This window comes from Phacochoerus africanus, chromosome 7 (genome assembly GCF_016906955.1).
Source record: "Phacochoerus africanus isolate WHEZ1 chromosome 7, ROS_Pafr_v1, whole genome shotgun sequence".
Lineage (NCBI taxonomy): Eukaryota > Metazoa > Chordata > Mammalia > Artiodactyla > Suidae > Phacochoerus > Phacochoerus africanus.
The window spans coordinates 20,318,584-20,341,857 of record NC_062550.1 but is presented as its reverse complement, the minus strand read 5'-3'; the positions used below and the strand labels follow the sequence as shown (position 1 = coordinate 20,341,857).

Genomic DNA, 23,274 nt, shown 5'->3' with positions numbered 1-23,274 from the left:
CTGGGGAAGCAGCACGGGACAGGCTAACGATGAATATTCTTGACCTTCTGAAGCAGCACCAGCTTGAACATCTGCCCCCCATCTCTCCCCACCAGCTCCCCCCCACCCACTTTCCTCTCCCTCTCCCCTGCCCCACCCATCCAGAAAGGCCAGACCTACTGAAAGCTTCCACTGGAGATCTCGGCAGTGATAATCCCCGGAATTGCAGGCCATCGAAGGGAGATAAGGCAGCCAAATTACTATAATGCGGGAGGTTCTGGGCCATTTTATAGGGGATTCATGGGGAGTTCAGGGTGGAAGAGACAAAAATCTGAGAGGAGATGGTAATTTCCTAACCTAAGAAGAGCCAAGAGTCTCCATATAGCCTTAAAGATGTTTCCGGCCTACAAATTAGGCTGACTCCAACCGGCCCAGAGCTCCGGCTATTTAAGGAGTGAGCGCGGACGGAAAGCCCAGCCGCTCAGCGTCCCTCGCCTGGTCCCTCGCAGCCCAGCAGCCCGCGACCTCCCAGCCATGAGCCGCCAGCTGCACCTCTACTCTGGACGGGAGCGCCTGGCCTTCAGCGGCTGCTCGGCAGTCATCTCAGGCCGGGTCAGCAGCTGCTGCACCTCGTTTCGGGCTGGCGTCAAAGGCAAGGCCACCTTTGGCAGCAGGAGCCTTGTTAACCCTGGGGCCAGCCGGCGCCTGGCCCTGAGCACCGCCTCCAGGCGGGGGGGCTCTGCGCTGGGTCCCTGTGCAGCCACAGGCGGTGGCCGCCTGGGCGGCTTCGTGGGCACCGTTTTCGCCAGTGCAGGGCTGGGGCTCGCGTGTCCCTCCGTGTGCCCGCCCAGCGGCATCCCGCAGGTCACCGTCAACAAGAGCCTCCTGGCCCCCCTCAACGTGGAGCTGGACCCCGAGTTCCAGAAGGTGCGCGCGCAGGAGCGGGAGCAGATCAAGGCGCTGAACAATAAATTCGCTTCCTTCATCGACAAGGTGGGTCCTGGAACATCTGCCAGCCTCTGCATCGATGAGCAGTGTACACGGGGGTCTTGCTCCCATACTGTGCTGTGGGAACTTGGGGGAGTTAGTTACCCTTTCTGAGCTTCCCTTTCCTCTTCTGTAAAATGAGCGCAAGCATAGCTTTAACATCACAGGGTTGTAAAGAAGATAATTCCGATGCTTCTAAGCTACTTAGAACTGTGCTGGGCACACACTCCCCGGAAAGAGCACTTCATTCCTTCTTTGCAGGAAAAGACCCTGGGAAAGGAGGGCTATGTCAGGGGCAAGGGCTGTGTAGAATGGTCCTTCTGAGGGTTCTTGACATCAGAAAGATGGGGGCACACCTTGAGGACACGTGGTGTCATAGGACAGGATGCTTGGTGGATGGGAAAGGTGGGACGGTAGGAAGTAGGATAAGGGTGTAAGCCAGGAAGGATTCTAGAGGAGGTGAGAGGAAAGGGCCAGAACATTGAAGGGTGAGGCTGAGGGGAGAGGATCTGGAAGGTAGGCATGTCACATTATGAATGTGTGGTGTGGAGGTGAGTGTGTCTGTGCCCAGAAATTGGGGTAACGGGGAAGATGGCTCTGGAGATTCATAGGCAGTGACCCCAGTGAATGGGAGGAGACCAAGAATGGGCTTCTTGGGAGTTCCCATCATGGCTCAGTGGTTAAGAACCTGACTAGTATCCAAGAGGACATGGGTTCGATCCCTGGCCTTGCTCAGTGGATTAAGGATCCAGCATTGCCGTGAGCTGTGGTATAGGGAGCAGACAAGGCTTGGATCCTGTGGGTGCTGTGGCCGTGGTGTAGTCCAGCAGCTGCAGCTCTGATTGGATCCCTTGCCCGAGAACCTCCATATACCACGGGTGTGGCCCTTAAAAAAAAAAAAAGAGAGAAAAGAAAAGAATGGGCTTCTCTTATTTTTGCCTGGGCCAGAAGGTCTAGCTAGATACCATGCTAGTAATAGCCACCATTCCTCAGTGCCTGCTGCTGCCCCAAGTGGTCATCACTGGTCAACACATGGCCCATGAGTCCACGATCATCCTGCCTTGCAGATGAGGAAACTATGGCAGAGGGAGGCTAAGAAATGTGCCCAGGTTAATAGAACAGGTGACAGTAGCCCATGTCTCTTACCACTATGCTTGGGAAGAGGAAGTGAGGCGGTTGGAGGAGAGAGGGCAGGGGAGGAAGAAACAGCTAAAGGGATTGGTGAGAAGAGGAATGCTGGTGAGTAGGAGAGGGCTTGAAGTTATTTAGCACAAAAAAGTGAAGGGTTCAGTCAAGAGTGAAGAAAACTTGTAAAAATGTGATAATCAATCTGCTTTGAAAACCAAAGAAACAAACCCAGAGCAATTTAGCCTCCATGTAAGAAAGACCCATCAGAATGACTTTCCAGTCGTCATTCCCCAATCACTGTTCTCCTTGCTTCTCATTTCTTCTCACTCTGAAAACACCAGCATTTATAGGAAAAGGAGCTGCTTTGTTCACATAAGTCATGGAGGTGGACAACAGGATTGCTTAAGCCCATTTCCTGACTTCATTTAGTTTGGATCTAATTTCTTATCTTACAGACAAGATGGCATGTCACCTCACCTGGCTGAATCCACTCTCTGATGAACCTTGCTCTTTCCTGCCTCCCCCCGCCCCCCGCCCCATTCCAGGATGATGGCATCTGATATCTAGGGCCCTGTCCCCACTCTTTAGAGGCAACAGCATTGGGTGTGGGATTTGGGGCTCTAACCACCTTTGGGTTCCAGGTGCAGTTTCTGGAGCAGCAGAACCAGGTGCTGGAGACCAAGTGGGAGCTGCTGCAGCAGCTGGACCTGAACAACTATAAGAACAACCTGGAGCCCATCCTTAAGGGCTACATCAGCACCCTGCAGAAGCAGATGGAGACACTGTCCGGGGACAGGGTAAGGCTGGACTCAGAGCTGAGGAGCGTGCGAGACGTGGTGGAGGACTACAAGAAGAGGTGAGTGGGAGGCAGAGAAATGCCCCTGGAGAGTCTCGATTGCAGATGAGGTTGTGATTTGGAGCCAGAATTTTTGCCTTCTTGGATCCTTTGGTGATATCATTGCTATTTCCTTTCCCATAAGGGAGGGAGAGATATGGAAACAGGATGAGACTCAGGAAGATAAAAGAGGTACCCAAAATGGTGCTCCAAGTTGCCTAGGAAATGATGTGCTCAATTTCTAACACTGGAAATGGAGAATTGGAAAGAAGAGAATTGTCTCAAAACCAGAGGAACAACCAGTTGGCTTTAAAGCTCCTCCTGAGTAAGGTTTTCAGTGGGAGTTTCTAGGACATGTGACATCCTTCCAATCCCAAAGCATTTATTTATTTATTTATTTATTTATTTATTTATGGGCCGCCCATGGCATATGGAGTTCCTGGGCCCCAGATCAGATTCCCCAGCTGTAGTTGCGACCTACACTGTAGCTGTGGCAATGTTGGATCCTTTTAACCCAGTGTGCCGGCCTGTGTCAAACCTGTGTTTTGTCACTGCAGAGACGCCATTGATCCCTTTGCACCGCAGCGGAAACTCTGCAAAAATTAGTTTTGTTTTTTATTTTTTAACTGACAAGGCATCTCTGTGCTACTGATTCCCACCATTAAAGAGAATGATTGAATGATTGAGGATGTACATGGAACCAGAGATCATTTCTCCCTCGAGTTGAACCAATGAGGCGAGAGTGATGCATTTAGGCTCTAATATTTTGGTGGTTTGCTTCCAGGTGCCAGGAGTTCTGGGGATAGATGACTTCTTCCATGAGGGGGTAGAAATGGTCAGAATTGAGCACTTTCTCCTGGTCCACGTTCAGTCTGCCTGTCCATCCCTATTCTGAAGTTTCCCCAAAGCAGGACTCCGGCCTGAACACAGCATGGAGACCCTGAGGGAGGGAGTGACCGGGCCCCCACCTTCTGAAAGCATACATACAGATTGTGGGGACAGGCTTAAAGAACTCCTCCAGAGAGCCCTTGCTTTTAACATGTGTACACACTCAAACACAATTTCCAAGCTTTAGCTCATTCAATTTATAGAAAGCATCTGCCATCTAGCTTAATTGGAAAATCCAACTTTTGTTGTCAAACCAGAGAAATAAGGGTTGCATCCTATCAGAAAAATCTGGCCTCATTTCCAAATTCAAATAAAAATATAAACATGCACTTAAAACATGGGAACTATTTAATTAATTTTTTTTTCCTAGGGCTGCACCCGAGGTATGTGAAAGATCCCATGCTATGCTATGGTTGAATTGGAGCTACGGTGGCCGGCCTATGCCATAGCCACAGCAACGCTGGATCTGAGCTGCGTCTGCAACCTATACCATAGCTCACAGCAATGCCAGATACTTAACCCATTGAGTGAAGCCAGAGATCAAACCCGAAACCTCATGGTTCCTAGTTGGATTCATTTCCACTGCGCTACAGTGGGAACGCCCCTAATTAATTAATTAATTAATTATTACCTTTTTTTTATGGCCACACCTGTGGCATATGGAAGTTCACAGACTAGGGGTTGAATTGGAGCTGCAGCTGCCAGCCTACACCACAGCCACAGCAATGCCTGACCAGAGCCACATCTGTGACCTATGCCATAGCTTGCAGTAAGGCTGGATCCTTAATGCACTGATGGAGGCCAGGGATTGAACCTGTGTCCTCATGGATCCTAGTTGGGTTAGTTACCACTGAGCCAAATGGGAACTCCAAATGTCATTAGTTTTGATAGCCATCACGATCAAACTTTTTATAAGTATTTTATGAAATAGAAAGATGTAAACTGCTAAAAGTTCTGCAACTAGCATATACTTTTGTTTCTGTTAATTGGATGATTCTAATATGATAATGTATACTGTGAGATAAAGATTGACCACAGTAGAAAATACGATTTTATAGTATAATTAGAGAAAAAGAAGTTTTAATTATCTTTTAAATAGCACACATGGTATCTGAGATAAATCATATTAATTCTTTTCTGTATTTTATCCAATGTAACTCAAAAAACTTGACAGTCTCAGAAAATGTTCCAGTCACATTTTATGAGGCTGATATGGTACCTACTGTGCTAACGAGATACTACTAGTCACATCTTAAATAACCCATTTCACTAACCTGTACTACTTCAGCCATTCAACAAAGGATGCTTTTTTTTCCCCCCTTGGCAGCCAGTGACATGCCTTAGGAAGGAGTAAAAAACTGAAAAGGATTGCTTGTATTAAAGTATATGACAAAAACCCCTTTCTAGCATGAATTATGTCTTTCCAATGCTCTATTTTGTTTGGTCTCACAAATGTTCTGTAATGTGTTCTTTGACAATAAGAGATGAAATGGTGAGGTCTTAAAGGAAATAATCAATACTCTTACCTCCGCAAGCTAAATACATGTGTACAAAGAACATCCACTCCCATCCAAACACCATATTTCCAAGACCCTGCCTCACCTGGAATAGAAATCTGTATAAGAAACATGCATAACACACAGCTGCAAGGGGAATGTGGTTGGTTTGGTGGTTGGGAGGCTTTGCCCCCTGAGCTGCAGTATGTACTAAGGTGCCAGCTGGCAGAGGGGGTGTGTCTTTCTGTTGTCACAGGGGAGGAGTACTTGTGAAAGGGAGGTGGAACAGCAGAACCTGCATGACGCCTCCATCCCAGGTGCATTGCCAGGCAGATACATTTTAGGGTAGCCTATGGATGAAAGAGCTGGCCATCGATTCCTTTAAGCTTGTCCTTGTCTCATCCCCTTTAGGAAGGCTCTGCGTGCCCTGGGGGTACATGAAGCCCAGGTTGTAGACCATGGCTCTGCAGCTCTTGGCACAGAGGTGGTCACTAACTGCTCCTCAAGCATATGCAGAAATGAATTATGCCAGTGGCGATGCTGTCTCCTTTCTCTTGTCCCATGTAGGTATGAGGTGGAGATTAACAGACGCACAGCTGCTGAGAATGAGTTTGTGGAGCTCAAGAAGGTGAGAGGAGGGCAGGGAGGGTTGGAGGAAGCCTGAAGGCTCCCTGAGCACCTGGCACAGTGATGTGTGTAGGCTGAAGGAAGGGCCTTTATGGGCCTCTTAGTCCCTTGTGCAGGAGTGGCTGGGATTCTGATTTCCCTCTCCTCTCTCCAAGTCCCTTGCTTGGGAAGCAGAACTTGCCAGCTTAAATTCCGGGCATTTGCTGCACTTCTAGTGTATTGGTTAGTTTTCTTCAAGGGATTGGGTTTCCCTGTGAAGTGTGGGGTCGTGGGAATGGAGAGAATAAAGAACCTGGGGCTCCTTGTGGCAGGAGGGAGGGTGGGAGAGGCAGCTGGCCCCTCTCTGTCTCCCCCAGGATGTGGACACTGCCTACATGAACAAGGTTGAGCTCCAGGCCAAGGTGGACTCCTTGACAGACGAGATCAAGTTCTTCAAGTACCTGTACGAAGGGGTGAGGGCTTTCTGGCCTCTCATGTATGGTCTGCTCCTCTTAGAAGTGGTTTCTGGTCCTTGGCCTGGATAGTTGTTGCATGGACCAAAGTTTGGCAGAGAGGCCTTTTGACTTAGTGCAGCTGACATTTGCTGAGGCCCTACCATGTGCTGGGCAGTCAGAGAGGCTTTGAGGAGACCATGATGGAGAAGAAAAGACTGCTGTTCTCCAGGAAGCCAGTATCTGGTACAGAAAACAGCATGTAGGTGAGCTTTGGGAGAGCAGAGGAAGGAACGGTGAATTCTGCTGGAGCTGTCAGGGAAGGTTGCTGGAGAGAGATGAGGATACTGGAAAGGGCATGATGCTCCAGCCTGAAGGAGCAGGACTGGGAGAGATCCAGGGGCCTGAGCTGTGCTAAAGCACGAAGGGCCCCGAGAGGCATGAGGGGCTCTCAGCGACTCTGTAGAGGAAGCTGAGTGCCGTGGAAGGAGTTCAGACTGATTCCGAGGGTGAAAGGTGGCCACTGGTGCAGAGAGAGTGGAATAGGGTGGGAGCAGTCCTGTGTGCACGATAGAGAGAGCAGTCTACAAGGGGACTGAAAGCTCCATGCATCTAACACCCACAAGCTCCGGCACATCGAGGCTCTGCTGAAGACAGAGTGTGAACCCCAGGAAGGGCAGGAAAGGGCAGTGGGGGTGTTGCTGGAGAGGATCAAGAGAAGTTCCCACCTCACAGGGACCCTTTAACTGGCTCCACTCTGTGAACTGTCCCCCAGGAGATCGCTCAGATCCAGTCCCACATCAGCGACACGTCCGTCATCCTATCCATGGACAATAACCGGGACCTGGACCTGGACAGCATCATCGCTGAGGTCCGTGCCCAGTATGAGGACATCTCCCTGAAGAGCAAGGCCGAGGCTGAGGCGCTGTACCAGAGCAAGGTGAGCTGACTGCCAAGTGTGCCAGGGCCCAGTGACCCCAGCTGTCACCCTGTCATCATCTGTGTGTGTGCCTGTGTATTGGGGCTGGGCAGAGAGTTCCTTCACTGGGCCTTGTAGAAGGGAATTCCCATGGTCCAAAGATCAACCCTAGTCTTGGCATGTGCTGGGGACATATACGGGCTGGGCCCTTCCCCTGTCATTACTCATGCTAACAGCTGAAGCCTCACCAGCCATAGCCCCAATAAGATGCTGACTCAATTTCTGTGAATGCTCCACATATCTCAGCTTTTCTTCTGCTTCCAACTTTGTTGAAGCACGGATAGGAAACTCAAACTTGATCAAGGCCCTCACGTTTGAGAATCTGAAATCCTGCTGAACTGGGGCAAGGCCTTCCAGTCCAGGAGGAAAGAGTTGTCTCCTCCCCCCTCCCTCCCTTGTGCCCACCCTTCTTGGATAATGAGAAGGGCATGTGGTCCCCCCTCTGAACACCCTGAAGGGAAGAATTCTCAGTTGTCCTGTGCTCCTTGTCTCTTGTCCCCCAACCGCAGATCCAGGAGCTGCAGGTCACGGCAGGCCAGCATGGGGATGACCTCAAACTCACCAAGGCAGAGATTTCAGATCTCAACCGGCTGATCCAGAGGATCTGCGCGGAGATAGGAAGTGTGAAGAAGCAGGTGGGTTCTAGGAAATGAGTCAGCTAATAGCACCCATTGGTATGGGATCATTTATAGATAAAGGGTAAGACAAGATCCCTCCTTCCAGAGTTTACAGTTCATGAGAGAACAGTTGGAACCCATATGGAAGGATGAAGCACCCCCCTTCACTGGGCATCATGCCCTGTAAGCACTTCCCAGGGGCTCTGTGGACCAAGGGAGGCTTCCTGCAGGAGGTGGGATTATAGTGGGAGGAATGAGGGAAAGAGTCTGGTGAGGGAACCAGCAGGACTAGTGGATGTGAGATAGACATGTTCATGGCCTGTGTGCTGGCCAAAGCGGCACCCACCCTAAGCAGAAGGCCCTCAGTGGGTGGGGTGCTTGGGAGCAGGACACCCCTGAGTAGGAAAGGGTGGACTCAGGGTGGTCTTCAAAGCTGGGCAGTGGAGTTTAGACTCAGTGCAGTAGGTGAAGGTGTTTTAAAATTTCACATGATAAATCCATGCTGGAGGAAGGAGATTGGGCAGTGGAGTTTAGAAAAGAGTGGGAGGAGTTCCCATTGTGGCTCAGCGGGTTAAGAATCCAACCAGTATCCATGAGGATGCAGGCTCGACCCTCGGCCTTGCTCAGTGGGTTAGGGATCCGGCATTGCTGTGGTGTAGGTTGAAGATGCGGCTTGGATCTGGCATCGCTGTGACTGTGGGGTAGGCCAGCAGCTGCAGCTCCAATTTGACCTCTAGCCTGGGCACGTCCACATGCCCTAAAAAGAAAAAAGTTAGAAAAGAGCAGGAAAGGAGGACTTCTTCACCCTGGACATGGCCCAGGGCTCAGCTCTGTGTTTGCCTTCCCCTGTGCTTGGGCTGTGTGCTCCCCATAGGAGCATATTGTTAGCGTCACACTTGTGATTTTGAAGCAAGCAAACCCCTGAGTTTCCAAGAGTTTGTGGAGGCTGGCATAAGGTTTAAGGTCTCAGCTTCCTGGGCAGGTCAAGTCCCCCATCTCCTTGCCCTCCCCTGTCCTGCGCCTGCGCACACGCACGCACATCTTCTTGGTGCAGTAGGCTCATGGCAGTGGAAAGAAAAAAAAAGCAGATTCATTAGGAACTTACAATGTTTTTTATTTAATCAAGTTCTGCATAAATGAAAGACAGGTACCCAGGAGTTCCCTTCATGGCTCTGCGATTAATGAACCTGACTAGGATCCATGAGGATGTGGGTTCGATCCCTGGCCTTGCTCAGTGGGTTAAGGATCTGGCATTGCCGTGAGCTGTGGTGTAGGTCACAGATGCAGCTCAGATCCCACATTGCTGTGGCTGTGGTGGTGGCCGGCAGCTGCAGCTCCAGTTCAACCCCAGGTATCCAATTATGATATTTATCTGATAAAATGCAATGTGCTCATAGTTGCGAGAGCTTATTACCAGAAAGTGACTTTTTGTGGTGAGGATGCTACGGAGCTTTGGACGTCAGGGAGCTGTCCTCCAGGGGGAGCTGGTGGTGGTCACTCTCCATGTTTGATCCCCCGGGTGGCTTCCTCTTGGGGACCCTCAGCCCAGGTACTTTCCTGTTGCTCTGGCCTCTCCACCTAAGAAGCCCACAATTTCACATACAAACTCTGCATTTGGTGGCCCCAGAATCCAGTGCTAATTGTTTCAAAGGATGCCAGCATTTCATGTCTTCTCAACTCACGTCACTTTTACAAGACCCAAACTTCTGGAGTGCCTCGGCTTTGTCTGCTCAGTCAGTGAAGAGGACAGTTTGATTGAATTCAAGTTGTAGAGTTTATTGCCATCCTCCTAAATAATTAGACTTCCGTGGTCCCAAAGATGGCACATGTTTTTCCTCGGTTGGGCAGCTGGGTCTTAGGTGTTTCCGCTGTGGCTACAAACCACTTTCCCAAAACACTGTGGGTGCCTTCATGGCTGTGGGTCAGCTGCACAGCAGTCACAAATTCCCTCTGATTGCTTATCCATTCCATGCTGCACAGTAGAAAATTGACAGAACACTGTAAACCAGTTGTAATGAAAAAAACAAAAAACAAAAAACAAAAAAACCCCGCATTATATATATTAAAAACAACAACAAAACCCAAAAATTCCATCTGGCCTTGGGATCAGCTGTTTTCCTTGGGGATGAAGCAAATTTGATTCCAGAGGAAGGGGACACACCAGAAAAAGAAGCCAGGCACTTATTTCCCACCAAAGCCACAGCGCAGTGTCTGGAACACACACCCGAGACTAACAAGCTCCAGCAGCACCTCGCCCCTGCCCCTGCCCGAGCTTTCCCGGCAGATGCAGCGCTGAGCCCCACCTGCAGTTTGCTGCTGCAAGTAACACCTAGAATGGATGTTTGTAAACTTGTAAAACCTGTCAGTTATGCAAAAGTATTATTTAGGGCTGGTGCCGCATAGCATGATGCTCTGTGGAATTTGGAAGGGCAGATACTTAGTGAGGTAGGTTTATTGGACAGACATTTTATTAATAGGAGCTTTGTTGGTCTCCAATTATTTTTCCCCATAATTTACAGTATCTTCCAACCTTTGCACTGCAGGGCAGAATTAAGGCCAGTGACCCTGAGACTTTTCAGGGTTGGCCTTAGACTCTTACAGCTACTGTTACAGACCAAGAAGGAGAGCTGGAGTCATGTGTCCAGGTGGACACCTTCTCAGTGCCTTTCCCTTCCCCTCCCCCAAGGTGAGGACACTCCAGCTTCACATGCCATGGCATGATCCAGGGTACCTGGAGTTGTAGGAGGGACAGATTAACCTCTAAGTGATGCTCAAAGATGGGGAAACCAGGAAGACCTCAAAGCATTTACTATCAGCCAGGACCAGATGAGGAGAGGTCATTTGAGCAGGATTTCAGAACTGCACTCTGACCCAAAACACTGAATCTATTTGCTCCTCAGTGCTCCAACCTAGAGACAGCCATCACTGATGCCGAGCAACGGGGCGACTGCACCCTGAAGGACGCCCAGGCCAAGCTGGATGAGTTGGAGGGTGCCCTGCACCAGGCCAAGGAGGAGCTGGCCCGAATGCTGCGGGAGTACCAGGAGCTCATGAGCACAAAGCTGGCCCTGGACGTGGAGATCGCCACCTACCGCAAGCTGCTAGAGGGCGAGGAGTGCAGGTGAGGGAGGATATGTTTTGCCTGGAACATTATCTCTCTGCTTTAGTATGAAGGCTGAAGGTAAACAGTTTGGTTTTGGTCAGATCCTACTGAGATAAAACCTTAAAAAGAATGGTCTTGACATGGTACAGTAGGAAAGACTAAAGTTAGACAGCAAGAAGGACTGGACTGTAAACATCCCGAAGAGATGATGGGGAGGAATTATAGAAACTGAGAGCATCCCTGGTCCTTTATGATGCATTTTTAAGAGGAGGAGGGGGAAGATGGCTTCCAAGAGTCAGCTAAGTTCAAGGTTGCTCTGCCAAAGCCTGAGGTCTAGAGATGTCAGCTCACTCCTCTTAAATTCCTAAGACCAATGGGATAACTAGCTGGATGCAGAGGCACAATTATCCCATACATCAGGTAATACCAAAGCCATTTTGATGGAGAGCTAATTTCTTGCAGTAGATCTTCATTCTCTGTTTCTCGAGAGATCCCACTGGTATGTTTGGGAAGAAGGGAGGCCGGGATGGGGTGGAAGGTGGCATGTCTGAGAGGAGAGGCTGATTCACAGAGGTGACTCCCTGGATCAGTGGGTGATGGATTATGGAGGGTTTATCTGCTTTTTTTTCTCCATCTTCAGGATGTATGGGGACTATCCAAATTCCATGAGCATCTGTAAGTATCTGCAGGATCTGGTTCTTCCCTTGGTTACCTACCGAAAGTCTAAGTCCCTCTACTTCCATGCCACTAAAGAGAAGTCAGAATAAGAGTGAGTTCAAGGGAGACTTGGGGGTTCACAGAGGGAACTGACTTTAGTAACCAAAGAGGAAAATAATAATAATAATATCATGAAATACAAAATTATAACTTATAGAAAGGTCAAATGATACTTGACAATATTGTACAATGCAAAAGTCTATTCTGAGAATGGTACTTAATGGCCACATTCCGTTTCTTTGGAGGCCAGTCCATAATAAAGGCAGTAAGAGGGACTGAGGGGAGCCTGAATAGATGAATGATGAAAAAAGCAGAAATGACCTCCTCTAGATTTAAAAGCTAGAGAGAGTGAAGGGCGGTGCTCTATTGTGGGATATTCCAAGCAACCCCTTCCTTTAGCATCAGCATCAGAAGGTCTCTGTAAAGGGGCTTTCTTCATCTGGTCCTACTCAGAAGGAAACTCACTGATAGCGTCTGCTGATGCTTACAATCCAGTATTGATAGGTTGACATAGACTAATTAGGAGAAGACTAAATACCTGGGGCCAAGAAAATGAAAACTGATCAGTGCTAATGAAAATCTTAGTAAACTAAAAATACCACAGCAAAGAATGTGTCTCCACGGGAAGCCACCCCAGGGGAGAGAACTAAGGGAGTGGTTGGGATGTCCCAGGAGGCTGACTGGGCTGGGTTTCCTTTCACCTATTGCAGCTGTCATCAGCAACACCATCGCCAGGGCAGGAGGGGCTGGCTTCAGCGTGGGCTTTGGCGCCTCCAGCACTTACAGCTATAAACCTTCAGCGGTAGATGTTAAAACCAAAGGCAGCTGTGGCAGCAAGTTCAAGGATCTCCCTGCTAAAACCTCAGGCAGCAGACGTGCAACCAAAAAGGCCTTGAGATGAAGGGCAGGTGAAGCTGGCTCTGTGAGCAGAAAGCTTTAGACCCCCCCATGCATCTCCCCACCCCCTCCCCCCCAACCCCATCTACCACCCTCATCTCCTCCCTCAGGGCCCCTTCCAAAGTCAGGAATACCTCCTCTGTAACCACAATCCCAGTCCCATTCCCACTTCCTCTTGTCCTCTGCAGGCAATGTACAGATGCAAGAAGTACAGCCATGGCCTCTCTCAGTGACCTCCTCCTCAGCCACCTTTCCCTGGGCCACTGCCCTGAATACAGATAACACACATACCCAGGATGCTTCCCCGTGGCCGGGCAAGTCCCTCTGTCCTTCACAGCCAAGGGTGTCTCATTGTCCTATGATTGGGGTCATACCCCGGCCTCTGCTTCTCTTGCAATAAATGATCAATACCATTTGATTCTGAGCATCAATTCCATTGCCTGGAATGTTGGCATCTGAGTCACCCTGTCCAACTTTTCTTGGTCCGGTTCTTGCTTCCCTCTGGGTTCCTGGCCTGATGTGGATCTTTGCTGTCCAGTCCTGGCCAGGTGGGCATTCAGTGAGAGCTGCTCCTTGTAAACAACTGAGATTTGCTCCTGATGTGCCTCTGGATGGCTTGGGGCTTCCCGTGCACTGGGGCACCTACTCCACATAATGGCACTATCACTCCCTTGATAAAGAGACTCAGGTCACTGTGATCAAGGAGCCAAATGACACCAGGACTGTCAGGTGTTCCAGCTTCAGCAGGGCTTCTCACTCTGCTTCTCAAAGTACCTACAGTGTCCTCCCCACAACTGCCTCTTGTTGCCAGAGTCACTCCTTCCTTCTTCCTTTCCTCCTCACTCCCCTCCCAACCCATCCCAATCCTGCTCCCTCACACCTTCTTTCCTCTTCTTCTATCCAATTCTTTTCCACCCTAAAATTTGAGGCCTGCATGTCCACCTGCTTATGGATGCATCTGTGTCTACTATGTCTACATAGCAGAGGCTCTCTGGACCAGGCTTTGGGGAGTCAGGCGTTGTCAGGCCCTGGGAGTGCCGGAGTCAACCAATGGGCACACAGAGTCTGTCCCCAGACTCTGCTCCCAGTCTGTGGGGAGAATAACAATAAGCGACTAACAAAGACACACAGGATATGCTGTCAGCTAGTAATGACTTCTGTGAGGAAATATTAAACGAAGTAGGAAGGGTGCTCTCTTTAAAAAGTAAAAAATTTATTGAAGTATAGTTGATTTACAATGTGTTACTTTCTGCTGTATAGTGGAGTGACTCAGTTATATATATACATGCATATATATATAATTTTTCATATTCTTTTCCAACGTGGCTTATCACAGGATTCTGAATATAATTTCCTGTTCTATATGCTAGGGCCTTGATGTTTATCCATTCTCTCTATATAATAGTTGCCTCTGCTAACCCCAAACTCCCAATCATTCCCTCTCCCGCCCCCCTCCGTTTGGTGATCACAAATCTGTTCCCTCTGTCTGTGAGTCTGTTTTTGTTTCCTAGGTATGTTGAGATGTGTCTTTTTTTTTTTTTTGTCTTTTTAGCACCACACCTGTGGCATATGTAAGTTCCCAGGCTAGGGATTGAATTGGAACTATAGCAGCCAGCCATAGCCACAGGCACAGCAATACCAGATCCAAGCCATGTCTGCCTTACACCTCAGCTCACAGCAATGCTAGATCCTTAACCTACTGAGTGAGACCTGCAGTAGATGGGATGGAACCTGCATCCTTATGGTTACTAGTTGGGTTCATTACCACTGAGCCACGATGGGAATTCTTGTGTCGTATTTTAGATTCCACATAAATGATATCAAATGGTATTTGTCTTTCTCTTTCTGACCTACTTCACTTAGTATGATAATCTTTAGGTCCATCTATGTTGCTGCAAATGGCATTATTTCCTTCTTTTTAATGGCTGAGTAATATTCCGTTGTATATATGTACCACATCAAGAAGGGTGCTCTTTGAAGCAAGTGTGTGTTTCTGTAAGAGTGTTTGTTTTCCCAGAAGCTGATAGCATGGTTGCCTTGAGCAAGGTACTGAGAGCAGAGGCTTCAGGGCGAGGCCATTTTCCAAGGATGAACCTCATTTAAGGGTGACATTCAAGGGGCCCGTGACCCCCTCTCTGCCCTATCATTCCCTAGTCTCACACTCCAGTCTTTTTCCCCACAGGCCTGGACTCTTCACACCTCAGGACCTTGGCCTTTCAATCCTAGGTGTCCATGCCCCATTTCCTGGAAGCATGTTCATCCTTCATGGCCTGGCTGAAATGCCACCTTTCATGGGCATGTGTGTTCTCATCCCTCTGGGTGGACTCCATCAAGTCATCACGCATTAAATGAGAAGGAACATTAGAGCTGGTGGCCCAACAACTTCCCCATCCCCCCACTTTATAGGTGAGCAAATGGAGGCCCGGATGGCTGAGTGCTCTGCCCATGTTCACATTGCTGGTGAGCAGCAGGGTGGGGACCGGGGGCCTTTACAGCCGCAGCACTCTTCCTGAACCCATATTACACGTGGTGCTTTATTTTCCTGGTGTTGTGTTAGCTATGTATTGTCTTTCCTCTCCCCCCAACCCCTCACAGCCCATGTTCTTTTCCAGGGCTGCCAGTCTGGCTCACGGTCAGCACTCAGTATAATGTTTGCCACATGAATGCATGGCTTAGTGTCAGCCACCTTCGCGGGGGAGAAAGAGCACATGGAACAGACATGTGTCCTGATGAATTAGCATGCAAATGCTGAAACACATTTGTGTTAATAAATTCATATTTTGCATATATCTGTATGTATGCAGTTTATATAATTTATCAAGCAAGCTGGGACACTTTAATTCTGAACATATGCTAAACTGGATTTGCAGACAGCAGGCGTAAGCTAGGGCTGTGTCAGGCACATGCCTGCCTAGGTCTAGCGTCCTGGCTGAGTGTCACATGTCTGGCTTCAAAGTCTGGCTCTTCTAAAAGCTAGTTGCGACCAGATACAAGATTCTGCTCTTGCAAAATAGGATCAGTACAAACTGGCCTTTACCGAGTGTTTCTATATGCCAGGTACTGTTCTCTGGGCTTTATGTCTGGCGATGATGAATTCTCCTAACAACCCGATAGGTACTGCTGTTACAAGATATGATTATAATAATGCAAATCTCACTCATGAGGATGTGGAGGCTCAGAGAGGTGAAATAACCCACACAACGTCACACTGTAAATGGCAGACTCTGTGTTCCCAGGCACGATGCCTCCTTACCTGTGAAAGTTCTCACCGTGGAGGAGAGTTGAAAATATGAACAGAGATCATGGAAGTAATACAGTGCCTGAAGTACCGTTTGCAGCCAAGAGATATTAGTTGTTATTCTAATAATTTCTATTAATGCATGTTCATGGGGCCTTTAGTGTTTTCCAGCTGTGCACTGGTTTATGAGAAGTCACTCTGCTGCAAGACTGTGTCCAGAGACTTGGCTCAGATGGGCTAAGTGCGGAGTCAGGGTGGTCATTGAGTCTCTTCACTGATACGCCTTTGTTCCCATTCAATCACCAAGGGCTGACTTCCAGGCTGAAAGAGTAACTCCTTGGTGCCTGTATTTTGTGCCTACAGTGCCCTCTGGCATCAGCTCCAGGTATTGCACCTTCCATTCCTGTGCCTTTGGAGGAAACCCTTCCCTAAAAGGGAGAGGGTGTGGGAAGATCCTGGACAAACTCTGTGTGCGCCCGTGGAGCTGCCAGCTGGAGGAGATGCTGTTTGGCTCCCTGGCGTGCCCAGGCTGGCCCCAGCCTCCGTGTTGCCCAGGCTCTGGCTTCTGTCTCCCCTCCCTCTCCTCTCAGGATAGAGGGTTGTGTGTGGTGGTGATGGTGTTGCCACTGCCTAAAACTCCTCACCTTAGTTTATATAAATTCGGACCTTCGGAGGGTTCTTCCTTGACAGGCACCTGAGAATATTAGTGCTGATCCAGAGGTCCTCGGAGTGAGAGCCCTCGCCCTCGACAATACTGTCCCTGCACTGGGTGCAAGCAAGCTCTTGTCCTGGCTGCAAGGGGGGACAAGCGCACTCTCTCTCATGCAGCAGATGATCCAGGCATATAGGCACTGGCAAGACACAGCCAATGGGCTACAGAGGAAGGAAGGCATCAGAGCTGAACACAAATAATCTGGGAAGGCTTCCGGGGAAGGTGAAAGGGACATGACTTGTTGGAGACTGGAAGTGTCTTAAGGACCCTTAAGGTTACACTTGGCAGCTGTTCTGAGGTTTAAGCTGCCCTTTGCCAGCTGCCTCCAAATTCCCGTCCAGAGCCTCCACCACTTTTGCCACCTTGGGACCATCCCTCAGCCCTGATACTCACATTTGGCAAGTGCTTCATGGACCAGCAGAGATGGGTCTCTCTTCTGAAGACCAATTTCCATCGCTCCATCCATCCCCCCAACCCTTGGCATGCATCCACATACAGCCAGTGTAGATTTGGTCCCCCTTAGGGGCTTACCACCTGAACCTCTCCTTCTTACTGCCAATCCATCCATCCCCAGGGGAGCTCTCAGGGAGTCCAGATCCTTCCTGCTGGAACTCCAGATGCAGTACCAAGTTCCAGATTCAAGCTGCTCCCAGCCCAGCAGACTTGAAAGAACCACAGCTTGGCAGATCCAGGCTAGAGGGGACCTTTGTGTAAGGAAGTCACCCATTCACTGGACACACACTTTTGCAGTCGGCCAGTTGAGAATTTGTTTCTTTTGCCACTTATAATTATGACTTGGGCATCTCAGTTTCCCTGGGAAGGTGGGAAATGAGATTATTTATCTTGCAGGACTAGTGTGAGGATGAAATGAATTTAAAGGTACTCAGCAAGCCCTCAACCAATGATCACTCCTGTCTACACCTGAGGCATGACAGTCAGGCTAGCTCCTAGCTCGATTCTGATCCCAGTCTGGCAGCTCTTCCTCCTTTTCCTTGGCCCTCCCACCCTACATCCATTTCCAGAAGGTTCTCTCCCATGGCTGCTGGTCCCTCACAGCCTTCTCCTTGGCTCTCTGTTAGGAAATGCAGCCCCTGACCCTTTCCCCACGCTGCCCCTCTGTTCCCTCCCCCTGTCTAGGAGCCCGGGTGCCCTGGTCCCCTGTGCTCACTGACTCACACGGCAGACGCCTTGCATCCTGGTGGCCGTCACTCTCCCCCACTCTCTGACCTGCAGCTCTTTTCACAACCAGCCTCCTGAACCCATAGCTGAGTGTCATACCTTGTAGCCCAGACATAACATCCCCCTTAATTCAGTGCGGGGCCTGTGACATGGGGGACATGGGGACTTGGTCTCGAGGCCTCCTTCTCTACAAGGGGAAGTGGACAGAACTCTTTGAAAGGGCTGGGTTGTGGTCTCAGCCCCAGATGGAGGACCCCAGCCTCAGGTGCCAGTGTCGGGTGACAGCTCAGCCCCTACCTGCCTGAGCCCCTAAGTCGGTGGAGGGCTTGCAGCCTGGGGGTGGTGCTTAGGCCCCTCTGCACAGCAGTGAGGAGCTTCCCTGAAGCCAGTAGCTAGCTTAGCCTTTCTTCCTGGCTGGTGCTGGAAGGAAAGCCTTCTGAGGACACAAGGATAAGCAGAGGGGTCTGGCCAAGCCCCTGCCTCCAGCCTCAGGCCTCCTCCTCCTCCCTCCCTATGCTTTGGCTCCTCCTCTCAGGACCAACCCCTCTCTCCCCACCACCCAGTCTCTTCAAACTCCCTTTTTGTAAAACACTGGAGTATTTCTTATATGTCTTTCTGCACATCCTACTTCTAGATTTTTTTTTCCCTCCTGGTCCCTGCCTTGCCTGTGGTCATCCAGGCCTCTTAGCACTTCTGCCCTAAACACTGCCTGGGTGTTCCTCCCCTTTTCTTGTCACTCCCCTAACTCCTGTCCCTAAGACCCCCGGGGTTCAGAACATGACAGGGCATGGGGGATGGCCATTCCTTCCGCCACCTGAAGTAGGTGCCCGGAAGCCCCAGCCCATCACTCTGGCTTCTCCCCAGGGGACAGGGTGGGGGAGGGGTGGGGCAGGCCACACCCTCCTGTTTGGACCAGGGTGTGCGATGCTCCGATGGAAGATAGAGGGCTTGTCATTAGCGATGACTGGCTTAATTACAGCCTGCCTCTCAGTCTGCTTGATTGCTTTGGAAATGGGCAAAGGAAGAGGCGGATCAGGCATCAGACTTCACAGCCACGATCAAAAGATTAAGGCATTACCCCCAGTCTCCCCGCTCTCTTTCCAAAAAAGGATTCATGCGATAAAGGAGTCCGGGGGTCAGAAAATACCTTGCAAGCTTCTTCCAGAGACGGCTGAGGGTGTGTGTGTGGGGGGGTCTGAAGTGAGGAGATAGATGAAATAAGAGAGGAGTTGGGGCCCGGAGGTGTTTTGAAAAGAGCAAATGGAAGCGAATGTGTCCTTCCCAGAGCAAGACAGCCCTTGTCTCCACATACCTCTGTGCATTGGAGCTGCGGGGAGCACCAGTGATGACTAGGCAGGGGCTGGGGGTGGAGTTGTAAAGAGTCCAGAGGGCTTTTCTTTTTAAAAAGAGGAGAGAGAGAACTAGAGTGCTTGAAGGGCTAAGGGATCTGTCCAGTCATAAAAGCTTTAGGAGCCAGAGTAGGAGGAGGAAGAAAGAATTTAGAATGAGGGGCTGGAGTTCCTGCTGTGGCTCAGTGGATAAGGACCTGATGCAGTGTCCATGAGAAGGAGGGTTCAATCCCTGGCCTTGCTCAGTGGACTAAGCATCCAGCGTTGCAGGGAGCTGTGATATATAGGTTGCAGGCTTGGATGTGGCGTTGCCGTGGCTGTGGCATAGATCGGCAGCTGCGGCTCCCATTCAACTCCTGACTGGGAAACTTCCATACATTGCTGCAGGTTGCAGATGCAGTCATTAAAAAAAAAGAAGAGAAAAGGAAGAAAAAAAAAAAAAGAACGAGGAGCTTAGGGAGGCACATCCAACAGGTGCTGGTGCTGAAGGCAAAGGTACCCAGGCCAGGAATCTTTGTGAAAGCTAGTCCACAGATCCCTGAACCAGAGGGAAGAGGACTGGGGTGGGGGTGGGGGAGGCTTCTCAGGAAACAGAACCCAGAGGAGCCAGAGGTGGGAGGCAGGAGACCACTACTTTCCTCCAGGGCCTCAGAGAGGAAAAGACCCAGGGGACAGGAAGACAGAGATCAGGCCTGGAGCAATGGGTGAGAGCTCAGGGGGGAGCCAGGAGACCCTGACCCCATTCCCCACAGGAGCAGGGAAGGACCTGGCCAGTGGCACCAACTCACCTGCATAACATGAGTTTGTCCTTGATATTCAGGCAGGCACCCAGGGCTTCCTTGAGGGCTGTGTGGGTCGTGTTCAGTGCTAGGGCTCAGAGTGGGGGTGAGTGGGGGCTGAAATCCAGCTCTGCAGCCCAGAGAAAGGCTGCATCTGCGCAGAAGAAGAGACGGCTTTTCCCAACTGGCACAGAGGACCCACAACCACTTGGCTAAAGTTCTCTGATATTTCTGTCTTGAAGAGGGAAGGCTGGGCATGGCCCGCCTGAGTAGGACCACAGCAGAGAGAGGGAAGGAGATGCAGATGTTGAAGGGAGGGCATGGGGAAGGCCCCAGACTCAGAAATGGTGTTTGCGGTGAGAGGCCGCCGAGGGTTCGTCGAAGGTTCCTCGAGACCAGGGGTGTTAAGGGAACCAGTGCCAGGGTTCAGGTCACTGAACATCCTCCGCTAAGTGTGGATAAATAAAGGGTCACGACACAAACATCAGAGAACTTTAGCCTTCTACACTAAAGTGGCATCAAGAAGTGGGAATTTTGACCATGCTGAATGCCTATCTGTGTTTTTGCTCAATACAGCGCCTTATCACATAGCAGGACTTGATCAATGAGAATGGAATGGAATTGAAATTGACAGCAACCATCTACCTGTCTTCTTAATAAGCTGAGGAATTCATGCTAATACATGTGTGTTGGGGGTGGGGGGCCAGGGACCAGGAGGGATGGAGAGAAAGGAATTGGTTGAGCATTGAAGTTTCACAGACTTGGAGAGATATAACTTCAGTGATGCCCGCCAACTACTGGAGAGCTTGGTACTCTCTACTCTGCAACATGGTGGGTGATGGTAAGATGATCAACGGTCCAGATTTTCCAGAACCGTTCAGGTTGTAGCATCATGTAAGTCCCATATCCTGCTTAGAAAACCTCCCAATCCTGGGCAAACCTGGACAGTAGGTACCCCTACAAAATGGTCCTTAGCTGCTCCAGTCACTTCGCCTGGGGTGTTTACCCTCATCTACTGTGCCCAGAGTTGCTCCTTTCCCATTTCACAAACACAGAACTTTCTGTTTTACTCCCTGTACATACTCTCCCCTCTCCGTGCCCCCAGCCCTGTATCTAGGGCCCCAGATTGCAACAGTGAGCTGGGCCCAAGCTTGCAGGTGCCTCTCTCATCTGCTGTTGGGCTTGATACTCTAGGACTCAGGGAAGCTCATGTCAGGAAGATGAAGAGTGTTGGGAGGGGGTGTGGAGAGAGAGGAAGGAAAGCAGATAAACTCTTTTGCTTGAGCTAACTAACTCTGAATGAGGGTGGAAAAGCAGGCTCCTTTCAAACTGGTTCAGACAGGCCGAGAGTATCAGGTTTCTGCACGGAGCTCATTTTCAAATGAGAGAACTCAGTTTCAGGTCCTTTGCATTCTAGGGGGCTGTGGTTTGCCCCCAAGTCTCATTACCCTTCAAGCTTCCTTCAAGAATCCTTCAAGCTTCAAGCTACCTCTTCTCTCCCTTAATTACTGTGTACAGAATGCTGGCTCCCTTCAGTGTGACTGGGAATAGTCAAAAGGCCAATGGACAAGAGAAAAAAGAGGCTTTGCTATCCATTCTCAAACCAAGCAGATGTGCCTTGGTTATGTTCATTTGGGATTATTCACGACACTGCTTTCTATTTACCTCCAGTGTGGTATTCTCTGTAGAGCGGGACTCTTCTTTTTTTCTAGTTTTTATTTTTAAAAATCAATTAATTAATTAATTTTTGCTTTTTAGGGCCACTCCTGTGGCATATGGATGTTCCTGGGCTAGGGCATGGAATTGGAGCAACAGCTGTTGGCCTACACCACAGCTCACAGCAATGCTGGATCCTTGACCCACTGAGCGAGACGAGGGATCAAACTCGCATCCTCATGGATATGAGTTGCATTTGTTTCTGCTGCGCCACAACTGGGAACTCCTAGAGCAGGATTCTTAACCTCCAGGAAGACCCTTAGCCAAGATGGTGGGAGAACTCGGTGCACATGGGCTCATGCCCCTCAGGAATCCTGGGGTCCCCTCCTCCTCCAAAGTTCTCCTCATGCAAGACAGAGCCTGTTCTTGAACCCAAAGCACAAGCTTTGTGAAGTTGCTTCCCCTGAAGACCCTCACATGATTCACACTTTCTTCAGGGATTAGGGAACTGTCTTGGCCTGTTCCATCATCTTTCTCCCATCGTCCTGTGCTCCCCAAGTCCCACCAAGTCCAACCTTCCCCCATGGCCCACCTGGGCTATTCACTTGTCTGGGGGATGCATCTGTCCACTCTGGCCCACCTTCCCCTTCCCAACCCCCACTTCAGAAAACCCAATGTAACAGCGTGTCCTAGTCACTTATTTTAAAATGTGGAGTTAAACTATAGCAATAACAATGGCAAGACAACTTTCACGTGCTTATATTTTGTCTCCTGTTCATTGTCAATTTCTTAGAAGGCAGGTGAGTGTCTTAGAGGTTTCTCTCTGGATGTCTAACATAGAGCAAGTCACACAGGGGTGCTCAGTTTTCTACTTATTGAATGAGCCAATCTCTTCAGGCCTTGGGACACTCATTTTGGCCAGTGAACTCAAAGACTGGGGTGCGAAGTGTGATGACTAATTAAAAGGTAGCCAGCAATGTGATGATTGGAACTGTCAGAGATCCTACCGTGCTGGCCAAAGGCAATTTCCTGCAATTACATTTCCTAGGAGGGGCGCCTGTGTTTGGCCATGGTCACAACTCTGTCATAAGGGAACTCCCTGTGCCTCCTCCTCTTCCTTCTGTGTCACAACCACCATCAACACCACAGCCAACACCATCATCATCATCCCTAGACTCTTACTGACCAGCCCCCAAGACAGGGCCAGGCTCACGGAGGCATGCACTGAGTGCTTGTGGAATGAATACGAAGGGCACCGGAACCCCTAGCCCTGGACCCGGCTCTCCCCAGCCTGGCACTTCCGAGCACAGATGGGCTCAGTTCATTCTGCAGCCTTTCCCCAGGCACCTGAAACTCTGTTCTTTATTTACTCTAAGTCTTCTCCAGCCTTGAAGATCCAGCCTTCTTCCTTTCCTGTAAATGCTCTTGTGTTGAGTTTCCTGGTAAGAGGTCCAGCTCACTTAGCAGATTGGAGCTCACACTTAGCCATGCAGCAGAGGGGCAGACTTGGCCCAGGAGCCTCAGAGCCCCAGAAACATGTTAATTTACCTTTTGGAGCCCCTCAGTGAAGGCCCAGCTACTGAGGATTCTAGAATAAAATAGCCCTGGGTGGACATGAGTCTTTTCCTCCCTCTACCCATCCCAACTTTGGCTGGCTTTCTGTCTAAGCCCCAGAGT

The 23,274-nt window shown here is 49.9% G+C and overlaps 1 protein-coding gene across 2 annotated transcripts; it reads left to right on the top strand.

Moving 5' to 3' along the window:
• Window positions 1–508: 508 nt before the first annotated feature.
• LOC125131664 (keratin, type II cytoskeletal 72-like) lies at window positions 509–12,724 on the top strand. Of its 2 annotated transcripts, XM_047788438.1 has the most exons (9): window positions 509–972; window positions 2,736–2,950; window positions 5,881–5,941; window positions 6,297–6,392; window positions 7,147–7,311; window positions 7,860–7,985; window positions 10,868–11,088; window positions 11,711–11,745; window positions 12,498–12,724. In XM_047788438.1, exons 1-9 carry the CDS (start codon window positions 514–516, stop codon window positions 12,686–12,688), a joined length of 1,569 nt encoding a protein of 522 aa, XP_047644394.1. In that variant the 5' UTR covers window positions 509–513; the 3' UTR covers window positions 12,689–12,724. The 2 variants fall into 2 exon arrangements, with proteins under 2 accessions (XP_047644394.1, XP_047644395.1); XM_047788439.1 differs by lacking the exon at window positions 7,860–7,985 and having other exon boundaries at window positions 514–972.
• Window positions 12,725–23,274: the final 10,550 nt, after the last annotated feature.